This window comes from Sinocyclocheilus anshuiensis, unplaced genomic scaffold (genome assembly GCF_001515605.1).
Source record: "Sinocyclocheilus anshuiensis isolate Anshui unplaced genomic scaffold, SAMN03320099.WGS_v1.1 scaffold528, whole genome shotgun sequence".
Classification (NCBI taxonomy): Eukaryota; Metazoa; Chordata; class Actinopteri; order Cypriniformes; family Cyprinidae; genus Sinocyclocheilus; species Sinocyclocheilus anshuiensis.
In genome coordinates, this window is record NW_015558590.1 from 615,436 (window position 1) to 629,170 (window position 13,735).

Below are 13,735 nucleotides of genomic sequence, written 5' to 3' on the forward strand. Positions count from 1 at the left end.
AGTGGCTCATTTCATTCCCCTCCCCAAATTCCCCTCAGCGAGGGAGAAAGCGACAGTTGTCTTAGATCACGTTTTCCGTATTCATGGCCTCCCGGTTAACGTGGTTTCTGACAGGGGTCCCCAGTTTGTGTCTAGGTTTTGGACAGAATTCTGTCGACAGCTGGGGGCGACTGCGAGCTTATCCTCTGGTTATCAACCGCAGACTAATGGGCAGGCCGAGCGTGCTAACCAGGATTTGGAGAGGGTCCTGCGCTGTGTGGCGTCTGCCGAACCGTCGTCTTGGAGTTCCCGATTAACCATGGTAGAGTACGCATATAACTCCCTCCCGGTCTCGTCTACGGGTTTGTCTTCCTTCCAGTGCTGTTTAGGCTACCAGCCACCATTATTCCCCTCCCAAGAAACCAACGCTGTTGTTCCATCCGCACATGCGTTCATTCAAAGGTGCCTCCATACTTGGAGGATCGCCAGAGAAGCCCTCACCCGGACTGGCGAGATCACACTGCCGACCGAAGTTGGATTACCCCCAGAGACTGGCTCGCTATTTTTGTTACAGCGGTGTCGGTGCGACTCAAGTTAACCCCCCCTTTTAAGAATATTCACCCGGTATTTCACGTATCTAAGATCAAGCCTGTTATTCGCTCCCCCCTTCAGCCCCAGACCTCTGCCCCCCTGCCTCCCAGACTCATCGAGGGGTCGCCGGCTTATACGGTACGGCGACTAATCGATGTGAGGCGTAGGGGTAGAGGTCACCAATACCTGGTAGACTGGGAGGGTTATGGTCCGGAGGAGAGATGCTGGATTTCGGCTCGCGACATTCTGGATCGCACTCTCATCGATCAGTTTCATCAGCGTCATGGTAAGTCCTCCGGGGACGCCAGGAGGCGTCGGGTCAGGGTGCCCTCTGGCTCCCTCTGCTGTCTGTGTGTCATCTCTTTTTCGGCAGCTTGTGATCGGTGCAATCAGTGCTGATCTGGCAGTGGGGCTGCGCGGGTTACTGGCTGCCTCTACCCCACCTGTTGCTTATTACCTTTTCCTTTATATTCCTCTTCCGTCTAGTTCTTGTTATGAGTAGATTGTTTTGTGTTCGATGTGTTTTGTGTCCTGGGTTCTGGTTGTTGCTTTCTCTGGTGTTACAATCACCTCTGTCTTCCCTGCTCCCAGGACGCATAGAGAGAAGGACTTCATCTCTCTGCCTCACTCAACTCTCAGGTTGTTGGTCCTGTGCGAGCGCTGAGTCTTGGGCAATCTTCTACTCCCTTGGTCCGCATCACACTGCCGACCGAAATTGGATTACCCCCAGAGACTGGCTCGCCATTTTAGTTACAGTTTTATTAGTTTTTTGTTACCTTTGGAGAATAAACTTTCTTTGCATCTAATCCTCTGCCTTTGAGTCCTCTGTCTTCCTCGGCCCGTCATAATTTGTCTTATGATTTTAATTTTAGTTTTAGTGAACTGTAATAACCCTGGCAAGTAACGCCTTTAATTAAATGTGAAATTGTGAAGTAGAAAGACTGAAAAAGTAGTTTCTTGTCAAATGTACTCCAATAATTTAATTTTATTTACAACGTTGGAACATCATTTTTATAGTGTATCTGACTTACCAAACACCACTAATGAATGGTCTGTGATATCTGTCATATTTATTAACAAAGGCAGATTTTCCCCACATATCTCTTTACCTCAACGGCTTCTGAATGAAAGTTTTAAACAATAGAACGGAGATGAATTCACCCAGACAGTAGTGTGACTGGGGTATAAAATACAATGTTTACAGACAAAATCCATACTTTCGAGACACTGAGAAATGTAGGGTTGCCAGAAGTAAACACACAAATGAGCTGAAGAAAATGAGACGCTTTTGACAGTAAACTGTAGGTTGCATACAAAGAGACAGGGGTCAAGTTGAAATTGTCCATCACCCAGACAAGCAGAACTCATTTGGATGCAAACGAGTGCCTACAATATTCAAATATTCAATATATATTCAGAGCTTGAGCGAGCGCTGGACTCCCCCTACAGAAACACTTCATGGCCGTGTTTAGCCCAGTATGAGTTCAAAGTGCAGATACTGTATGTGTGTGTTCATTTGTGTGATTTCAGATTTCTGTTTACTGTCCTTTTATTAACTAAAATAAAGAAACAGCCGTGTCAAACTCAGGAAAACAGACTGTGAAAGCTGTGAAAGTATAAAATTGTGCCAAATATGAGTCCGCTGCATCACAACTGTGACAGAGCAATTATTTAGCAGTTTTCCCTTGCACAGGTGTGACAAACAGTGCAGGCTATTATGTGACTCGTGGAATCATATGACACGAGCACGTTTCTCAGTGAAACTGCACCTGTCACAAAAACGTCAAGACATCGTGATTTTCTTCCTCATATTTTCATTTTAGTGACTTCATGGGAGGACTTTTCCACACGCAGTTCTGGAGGAAATCATTTCTGATGCTAAATGTTCCTCTTAGGTGAGTTAAGGAAATTAATGAGTTATGACAGATATTTTCTTTAGATTTTTTTTTTATCAATATAATGGTCACTTTTATGAGACTATCACTCTTTGACTTATGCTGTGATAATGTTCCTAATACATTTAGCCTACCCAAATGGTAAATGATCATTAGAGAGCTGTCAGTTAATAAATGGGAAAACAAAGTAACTTGCGTTACTTATTTGAAAAAGTAACTCAGATATTTTCTTGTAAATTAAAAAAAGTAATGCATTACTTTACTTGAAAAAAAAAAGTAATCTGATTACATAACTCGTGTTACATGTAACATGTTACCCCCAATACTGGCCATAATGCCTAAAGATGTTGTCTAGGTAGGCAGCTAGGTGATAAAGGCCATTTTATCAATGATTTAAGGTTGTAAAAAGTCTTTGAACACTTGGCAGTCACCCACAGGAATGCCCTGATAAATCCAGACCTACAGACCGCCCCGATCCGAATCCATCCAGAGCCACTTGAGCATCACCCATAAGTCACAGCACATCAGACACCTTCTACTTCCTAAACACATCACAGCCACCTGATGCCAGCCATCATCTTCAGCCCAGGATCAATTGAAATCCTGTGTCATTGGAAACTCTGTACGGATGAGCTAATGAAATAAACACAATTGGATAGCAGAGAGTGTGGGTCAGGCCAGAGTAAGTGCCTATTTACCTGAATGAGAGGCTGGTATAATGTATTGGAGTGGATATCACATTAACCTGCCAAAGCCTTTTTAAATGGGGTCCAGGGCTTAAACTGATTTATCTATTGGCTCCCCCAGGGGCACTTTAGAGTGTGCAGCCCATCCAGCCGAGCCATCAATCTAGTCCTGCACAGCAGATATCATTACTGTGCCGCACACACACGTTCACACTAACAGGTGTGTCTGAGCAAACGCACCCAGAAAATACTGCTCCACAAATGCATATTGTTTGTGCTGAAGGAGAAAAAAACTAAATGTAACAAAGCCCAAAAAATGGCACATTACAATACCGCATTATTGAGGTATTATTGTTACAGAGGTCACTACTGAAAATGTAACAGTATGGATTTTATCCATTAGGGATTTGATTGGATTGGATTGTCAAGAGTGGGCTATACTTAGCAGAATGGAGTGTAGTGGTTGGCGGGGAGCGTTGAGAAATAAGGGGGATTCATCACGTCATTCAGAAATCAAAGGGATTCTGTTATCATGTACTCTCCCTCCTGTTATTACAAATATGTAATTCTATATGACAATAACAAATATGACTCTTCTGTGGTGCATAAAAGAAGATATTTTGAGAAATGTTTACATTTTGGTAATAGATTTTTACACCAGTATTTGGAATTATGAGCGCAATAGTTGTTATCATTTTTTATTTTAAATTCTATGCTGTGACTTTTGTTGTTCATACAACAGAAGTCAGTGGTATTCAGTGTTGGTTGACTCCCATTGTTCTTCATAATATCTCCTTTTGGGTTCTGTTTGTGTTCCACAAAAAGCGCATGCAGGTTTGGAATGACATGAGGGTGAGTAAATTATAGAATTGTCCTTGTTTTGGTGGAAATTATTAGAGGGGCAGATCAAGTTATTACATTTTGGTAACAGATTTTGATGCAGACATTTGGAAGAATGTGCACAATAACGTTTAATTGTTTTTGGTTTGCAATTCTGTCTTGTTTGTGGCGAAGAAATTACACTCAGATTTATTTATTTGTTTGTCTGTTTGTTTGTTCCCATAAAATAGAGGTCAATGGTTGGTTCTTCAAAAGAACTTCTTTTGTGTTCTGCAAAGCAAAAAACAAAAGCAGGTTTGGAACGACTTGAGGTGAGTACATAATACAATTTTCATTTTTGGATCAAATTTATTAGAGCCACATAGCAAGTTATGACATTTTAGTAATAGATTTTGATACAAACATCTGAAAGGATGTGCACAATAATGTTCAAAATAAGATCAGAAATGAGTTTTGGATTCAGTTTTTTTCTATTTTTTTTTTTCAATCAACCAACCAATCAATCAACCAATCAACCAATCAACCAATCAATCAACCAACCAACCAATCAACCAATCAATCAACCAATCAACCAACCAACAACCAATCAACCAACCAACCAACCAATCTATCAACAAATCAACCAACCAACCAACCAACCAACCAACCAATCAATCAACCAATCAACCAACCAACCAACCAATCAACCAACCAACCAACCAACCAACCAACAACCAATCAACCAATCAATCAACCAATCAACCAACCAACCAAAAATCAACAATCAACAACCAACAACCAATCAACCAATCAATCAACCAACCAACAACCAATCAACCAACCAACCAACCAACAACCAATCAATCAAGATATCTAAACTATGTAAACACAATTAAGTCTTAAAGATTTATTTCCATTGGGTTACTAAAATGTGATAAAAAATTTAAAGAAAGAAAATAACTAGGCATAATTTTGATTTAATTTCAATTTTGAACTGCCTGGAAAGAATTGAAGTGTTTAGGAATCCTGTCATAAATCATATTTTTTGGTTTGCAGTCCTGTCTTATTAGTAGCCTAGAAATTACAAACGCACCTCTATTTATTTTTTCTTATTCTAAACAAAGTTTCAAAGCTTTTCACTTCGACATTCGGTGAACTTCCAGTTGTCTCAGTGAAATCTCGATATGACAACAGCTGTAAAACCAGCACCCATCTAAGAAGTAAATTAATAATTTGCATAAATTAAATGAAAGAAATGTAGACCTTATCAAGAGAACCGTTTCATTTGTGAGAAGAAAAACATCTGTGATGAACAAAATGTGCAAGGGAAGCCGAGCAGCGCATGATCAGAGATAACATTTACACAAAGAACAAAGACTGAATGTGAGAGCGAGACTCTACTGTACACATATAGCAGAACAAAGAGACTGAGAAAAATACACTCAAGCATGCATGAATACTAATCACAGAAATAAATACAAAATATAAGTCATCTATTAAATACAGTCATTTGTTTAAAGCATTAAATGACATTTTGGTGTGGTGATCAAAGTTGGATTGATGTAATTATCAGATCAGAATAATATTTTGATTCCGTAATGTTTGTGTTGAGAGTAGGAATAATATTCCATTGTTATTACAAATTGAGGTCTCAGTGGTTGATTGATTGATTTGTGTTGAAATAGGCTGAAATTTAAGTTGTTTTCCCTGAATATCTCGATCTTGCGCATGACAGTTGCGGTCAATGTTGGGGGTGAAGCATTAGAAGTAACGCAAGTTACGTAATCAAATTACCTTTTCATTTAACTAGTTAAGTAACGCATTACTTTTAAATTTACAATAAAATATCTACGTTACTTTTTCAAATACGTAACAGCAGTTACTTTGTTTCCCGTGTCTTGACTGACAGCTCTCCTGTCCTCGTGTTCAGAGAAATCAGGAGTGAGTGCAGAGTGCATTTAATCCCATTTTATTAACCAATATCTTTGCTGCTGACCTTCGATAATCCAATTCATCCATACTAAGTAAAAATGACACATTTGTGTTTAATTTTGGTTATTGCTGAATAGTTTTGAACTTTCTTCTCCTGCGTCATATTCTTCATGCAATTTTTTTGAGCTGCGCCCTCTACTGTACAGATGTGAATTTACATTTCCTTTAGTCTGAGGCGTATTCATTTCAATTTTGGTGTGAAAAGCTTCAAAAAGAAGAACTTTTTATATTAAAAACAAACAAGCAAACCCTGCCCAGATTTAAAAAGCAACTCAAAAGTAACGTAACACATTACTTTCCATCAAAAGTAACTAAGTAACGTAATTTACTATGTTACGTAAGTTACTTTTTAGGGGGAATAACGCAATATTGTTATGCATTCCTTTTAAAAGTAACTTTCCGCAACACTGGTTGCGGTCACCACTGACTTTCATTGTATGGAACAAACGTTTCTTTTTGTACTCCACAGAAGAAACAAGAAAAGTCATATTGGTTTTGAAAGACATGGCGTGATGAAATGTTCTGGTCTCCACTCACCTCTTCAGGTTGTGTGACCACCACGGCTGGCATCCCTTCCTCTGGCTCATATTCACAGCTTCTCTGTGTCCTGAAAGTCTTATCATCTCGCTTTAGATCCTCCTGATCGGACCTCTTGTCCTCCAGGATCTGTTCAGGTTCTGGTTCTTGGAGTTTCTCAGTGGGATGCAGCCCCTGACCTTAAGTTTGACTGGCCGCGGACTCATCTGTGAAGGCCTGAGCTGGTTTTGGTGTGGTGGTGGTCTTGACTTCTGGCTCTAGTCCCTCTTGAGTGAGATATTTGAACCCCTCGCAAATGTGCTGGCCTGATCCTGAAGTGTGCGATGAAGATGGGATGAACTCATGAGCCAAAAAATCTGACTCCTGAAAACAAAAAACAGAACATATTTATAGTACATTTTCAGATATTTCAATTAATTGAAAATGTTAACCAAAATAATTACATGATATGATAATGAAATGTCAATATGCTTAATTTTCATATCATAAATCACTGGGCAACAGGTTACATCAGTGATTAACAGTCAGATCAGAAAGAGCACTAATTGCCAAAGTTATTGAGAAGAAAAAAAAATTTTTTTTTTTTTTAATTTTTGAAGTTTTAAAAATTAAGTTAGTGCATTGTATTAGCAAACAATATATTGGAAATATATTTTACGTTTGTATTTTGCATTTATACAAAAGTAAAATATATAGTTTTTTTATTTACATTTTTTTATTTTTCTTGCGGTTTTTAACATTTCAATTGAACACTTTAATGGCATAATATTTTATAAATGCAGCTGTTATATGTTTATTTATGAATCATAAAACATTAAATATCTTATTTATTATTTTATTTTAAAGTGTCAGGTCCATCTCTTAAAATACTGGCACATTTCATGCATAATGTTCGATATGCTGTTCTATAACTTTCTGAAAGCAATACAATTCAATATTGTGACGAGAGGGGCGGGGCCGAGAGCCGTGGGAACGGAGCGAGGCCGGTGGAGTAATTGATGATGAGCGACACCTGCACCACTCACCGGTCTCGAGTCCCACGGAGGAGCTCCGGAAGGATAAATGGAGGAGTTACGTCAGTGAAAGACGAGAGAGGACCAGGCCTGAATTTTATTTTGCGTTTGTTTATTTTATTAAAGTGTTGAACGTTTCCCGGTTCCCGCCTCCTTCTTCCCGAACTACGAACTTTGTTACAAATATTCTTTAGAAAAACTATTAAATATACTATATTATCAAACATAAAGTTAGCTAGTTTTAAACACATTTACAATAAATGGTGATTTAGTTTTGGCCCACTTCAGTGTATCTAACAAGTAAAATCATACACAGTCCTAATTTTGTCCGAATCGGCTGAATTAATATTCTGTTCATTGTAGAAAATTAATTAATAAAATTACCATAAGCATGATGTGTATCCTGTAATATAATAAATACTAATAATAAAAAAATAACATTCCATAAAATCTCTACATATATTTAATAAATAAATGTTTATCAATATTTACAAACCAACATTTGGTACCAAACTGTCTTAAGGCTCTCCTGAGTGATAGCTTATTTTAATCTAAATATGCAACCCTGTTACCCATTCTGGCATATTTATTGCTCAAGTCACACCGAACCATCATTAAACAAACAGTACCGCACTAACTTCCTCTTATCTTCACCGTAACTGCATCATGTGCCGTTTTTTGTGCTTATCTAAAACGGGTTGACAAGCACAAATACCCTTTAGCTGAGGAATAACATTTCACTCAACGCCGGCATGATTACTCTTCATTACGCTGTAATGTGACAGTTTGACAAGTGCAGTGGCTGTTTTAGTCACCTGCTGATGTGCGTACATGGCCCAGTGGAGATGAGACCTCTCTGGAAGTGGCCATTAAGCACAGTTCATCTGTCAGGCTTCAGTCCATACTCAACCTCCACTACACTTCATTTGGAAAGAGAAATCCCAGCGGGCTTTGTGTCATTTATAGCAGCGCTCATGTTCATTAAGACCTCAGCGGTGGCCATGTATATTTCAGTGCTACACTTCGTGTCGAGGCTTGTAACGATTTTCTTTTTTGTAAAAAGTGAACTACATTTTATTTGCATATCCAAACAAAAGCCTCATCCAAACTGTTTTAGCTTTTTCCTATAATGCCAGAAAGCAGAAATCAATCAGACTAGTGGTGAAGCTCCCTTCAATAGGACGTCACATTAAAATATCCCAGCTTTCCACATGTCACAGCTGTTCTTCCCTTCATTTCCACTGGCATGTCATGTCTTTCATTAGACAAGAATGTCTCAGTAAAATGTCCCCCTATTCAAGTCAGTTTAAACAGTCAGCTCCAATGGGTATTCATTACACACGGATTGGTAACTGGCAAGGAATTGTTTTCCTATACATAATGGTCGGATGTGTAATCCAAGCCGTTTGCAATTAATTAAGAAACACTGTGTGCATGTGGCCACTTGTACTTTGGCTCTCTCCGGACAATGGCTGATTCGTCTTGGACTGCAGAAATGTTAAAGCATTTGATGTTTCTGAATACTTGAGCAATGAAGTCATTCCACTGTTAAACTTTACAGCAATCTAATTAAGCTGAAGATTCGGTATTGCGACAACAGGCTTTGGTTTGAAGTCTAGCTGAACGAAATGTAGACAAAACATTACTTTGAGTGGCTTTATTTTGATTATAGAAGAAAAACAGAATGAAAGTTGAAAGATGTGCTGCTGTAAACAAAAAAAAAAATCTTCCAGCATCAAATAAAAACAAAAACAAAAAAACAACCCAAAAGTAAAACACACAAAAAAAACAACACACACACACACACACACAAATCATAAAACAGCAAACCAAAACAAAACACACAAAACAAATCAACAACAAAACACACAACAACAAAACAATCCCAAAACAAAACACAACAAAACCCAATACAAATCAACAACAAAACACACAACAACAAAACAACCCCAAAACACAACTAAACAAAATCCAAAACAAAACAAAACACAAAACAACAAAACCCAATACAAATCAACAACAAAACACACAACAACAAAACAACCCCAAAACACAACTAAACAAAATCCAAAACAAAACAACAAAACAACAAAACCCAATACAAATCAACAACAAAAAAACAATCCCAAAACACAACAACAAAACAAAACAAAACAAAACAACAAAACCCAATACAAATCAACAACAAAGCACACAACAACAAAACAACCCCAAAACACAACTAAACAAAATCCAAAACAAAACAAAAAAACAACAAAACCCAATACAAATCAACAACAAAAAAACAATCCCAAAACACAACAACAAAACAAAACAAAACAAAACAACAAAACCCAATACAAATCAACAACAAAGCACAACAACAACAAAAACAATCCCAAAACACAACAACAAAACAAAACAACAAAACCCAATACAAATCAACAACAAAACAAAACAAAATACACAACAACAAAACAACCCCAAAACAAAACACAAGTAAACAAAACACAAAACACAAAAAATAAAAACACAAAAGCAAAACAAATCCCCAAAACAAATCATAAACAAAACAAACAAACAAAAGAATCTGGTAACTTTTTGCACAATGCTCAAAAGAAGACTAGGAATTACTGCTATTCATCTGCATAGAAAAGTAGTTCCATTGCAAGATCAATGCAATTTCACATTTTTAAATGGAAGAATTACTAATAATAACAATAATAATAAATAGCTGCACATTTCTGCTTTAAAACTGAATGCCTTGCTCCATAGACTCCCATTGTAAGTGCACGCTGTGCTTGTTTTTACAAACTGGGGTACAAGTAATCGACAGTATGTCACAGACATCCACAGAGCTCGACTTGTACTAAGCCCAGAACATTCCTTTAAGCACAGAACACATTTGATCTAAAAACAACTTCATCAATGTTCTGTAAAGTGTATTATAACGGCAGGCAACAAACAGGGAAATCAGACCCGTTGTTATACCACTATGACAAGCCTCTGAAGAAATGTGCCACAATGTTCACCCTGCAGCTGCTGCGACACACTAGCTAATCCACGTCTAGCTTTGGTGTGTCCATTTCCATCTATTGACATGTGATATCCACAACAGAGTCTGAATACTACGAGACTCAAAGCCACAGGATCCACCTGGGGTCAAAACACAGCGTGGGACAAGGCTGCATTGAGCAAGGAGTGGCTAAAGGACACCAAAGAGGAAATGACACGAATTCACAAACAAGAGCTACCTTACAGGATAAACGTAAAACTGTAGGGCAAATAGAAACAAGCGGGCCAGGACTAATCTTTGCTAGTATTAAAGCTCAGTTAAGCTGAGGAATTCCCTGAAGACTGGAGAAAGGAATTCTGTATAAACAAGCAATTGGTAAACACGGATATAAATAACACGATCGAGCGATGTTTGGTTAAAAACGGGCACCAATTACTCCAGTGACTGCAGGGACAGGTTTACTCACATCGCAGCTGTTATCACTTCTTTTTTAGCTTAACTGTAGATATATCATTGTGTTAGGACAAACATTTTACTGAGCGTAGAAAGCACTAAATTTATCCACATTCCTGAGAGGAATGTAAGCGAGCAAACAGTACAAATGCAACCGACTGGATCCGTCTTTATGAGCAAAGCTACTGCATAATGAAGTCATATCACCATAAAACTGACTGTGATGCATCAAATCTGATAGCGTTTTGTGGAAAGAGAACATTATTCATGCACCATTATCGTCAATCAATGTTCATTTAGCCGTCGGAGTTACTGACTCTTTCTAAATAAAAGTATAATCTTCCGAGACAAACGATTACACACTGTAAAAAGTGAAAATGTGCAGCTATTTCCACCAGATCTGATCTGTTACTCTTGTTGGTTTAACCCAATGTAGTAAAGGTGATTCTGTCAAATTGAATATTACTTTGGACTTTTAACTAATACAATAAAGCATATTTTTACATTTCTTGACTGTTTTACTGTGTAAAATAGTGTCTGTTTACTTTGAGGAAATTATAAAGTTTTCAAAATCATGATTCTCTGCATTTTATATATAACACTCAAATGATTTATCAAATGAATTATGAGAGGTTTATCAGCTGTTGAAAAGGATTGGGGCTGCTCTTGGACCAAAACAAACTTTAGACATGGGTTGGGGTGTTGGAAAGAGGGGTTTGTTGTGTTATTCAACATTTTAACAGTGTAAATTTGCATATAACATATTGCACACTAGTGCACATTTGGCATCCTTCATTGGATGCAAAACATGTTTATTATCACTTTTTGTTTCTATTGAGCTTAACATCTACCTTTTCCTTGACTGAAAATGCAGGTCCTTCTTGATCCATGAAACCAGCATCTAGATTAAAAACACAAATCAATATACTCATTACAATGCTCAAGGAAACAAATCAGGACTCAACAAATAAAACGGTATAATAAACACATCTAAAGATAATACAATGTTTAAACGTCCCAAATGAGACATTTGTCAACAGGTGTCTCGACAAAATGTGAAGATCTACATTGGCAATGCTTTTCATGAAGCCTGCAACTAACGCATTCATAATGTCTTACACACACTAATCATTTGTTCTCATTAATAATTTCATCCACAGATATAATGCATTAGAATACTTATAGATATAAAAGAGTAGTGCATCAACACACCGTTTCAAACAGTATAACAATTGATATAGCCTAAGTGCAAGCACATTAAATCTGTGGTTATACTGGGCTAAAGGTTTGATTTATAAATCGAGAACACCTGCTTTAGATATAGACTTCGGATACACTTCTCGCATAGAGTCATGCTGCATTACGCAAGCACTTAAGTCTATTAATAGAGCTCGCAAATGAGATTTGTCACTTCTCTGCATGTTTAACTTGTTCAAGGAATTCAAGCGATACTTTTATGTTTTGTAAGAGATAAGATATGCTTAGATAAATAGTTTAGGCGAGCATCTTTAACCTACACGCTCGGGTGCTCGCATAGCCTATAAAGAGTTTCTATATGGGCACCTGCTCTCTTTACCTGAACCAGGCTGTGTGTTGCGTCGCTCGTGTGTAGCGTGAGTATCATGTGTTCCTCCATCTGCAGTCGCGAGGTCGGAACATCCCCGCTCTGCTCCAGTCTGATTCGCGGAAGTCATGTTAATAGTGCAGGGATTCCTGAGCGCGTCATGTCAGAGCGGATCTCGGCGCGCAGAGGATTAACTCACCTGCGTCCTCCAGCGACGCGACGCAACAAAAACGCAACGCTCCATTCATACGCAACAAAGCGGCACAGGCGCGCTATAGAGTGCACTCTTCTTCGATTAGCCTATATTTAAAAGAAGAGCACAGAACTCCATAAAATAAACTTTTAGAATCAGCGCAGTATGGCGCGTGGATCCCTCCAGTGCGGTTCACATTTGGACCGCTGAATAGATGTGCGATGCATATTCAGAAGGAATATGACTTCTAAACGCATTATTGATTTCATTTATATTTTCTCTCAATTCAGTAGCCTACGCTAAACATAGGTTAGACTGGAATAATCGTAAAAAAATCTAAAATAGCAATAAAGCATCCGTTTGAAACTCCTTGTAACAATCAACTATAAATTATAACAGGCTAAATATAGGCTATTATGGAAAATAAATAATCAGAATTAAAAGCGCTCTGTGGGGGCGTTCACGCGGGAGAAATTTTCACGCCCAAAAACAGTCCGACTCAACAAATCGGAACGCAACAGATTTGAGGCCGTTTTTAAACAAAAAAATGTGAACAGATCACGCAGGACTATTTCAAAAAACCGTTCAAAACTACAAATACACCAGCAGACTGGGTCTCTAGACCGAATTTTACAATGTGAGTTTTATGGCAAATGCTAAAGACAGCATGTGTCGCAACCGTCAACTGTTAAAGACTATAGACAAAATCTATCGCATTTTCACTTAGATGATTAAAAAAATGACTGAAGGTGCATACTGTTTTTAACATGACACTACATCTGAAAAATCCAGAGATGTTGAAAAAAGACAGACTCGACACAAGGTGTGCTAAATATGCATTGAACATTTTAAAAAGACGGAACACAAGAACGCGTCGTGTGTGAACGGCTCTTATGTCAAGACCAAATTAAGAGGATAACTTGTGAATTTGAGTGGGCGCTAAAAATAACGTGTGTGTGTGTGTGTGTGTGTGTGTGTGTGTGTGTGTGTGTGTGTGCGTGTGTGTGTGTGTGAGAAA

The 13,735-nt window shown here is 38.1% G+C and overlaps 1 protein-coding gene across 3 annotated transcripts in view; it reads right to left on the reverse strand.

The window, feature by feature from the left end:
• The window catches only part of LOC107679978 (ankyrin repeat domain-containing protein SOWAHC-like), an 83,157-nt gene extending 70,405 nt beyond the window's left edge, over positions 1–12,752 (reverse strand). For all 3 annotated transcript variants that reach the window (XM_016475713.1, XM_016475712.1, XM_016475715.1), the window contains exons 1-3: positions 12,537–12,752; positions 11,812–11,861; positions 6,500–6,862 (exon numbers count right to left, since the gene is read on the reverse strand). In XM_016475713.1, the coding sequence (XP_016331199.1) occupies positions 6,500–6,532 (33 nt within the window). In that variant the 5' untranslated portion in view covers positions 6,533–6,862; positions 11,812–11,861; positions 12,537–12,752. The remainder of the gene's footprint in view (positions 1–6,499; positions 6,863–11,811; positions 11,862–12,536) is intronic.
• Between the last annotated feature and the right edge of the window lie 983 nt (positions 12,753–13,735).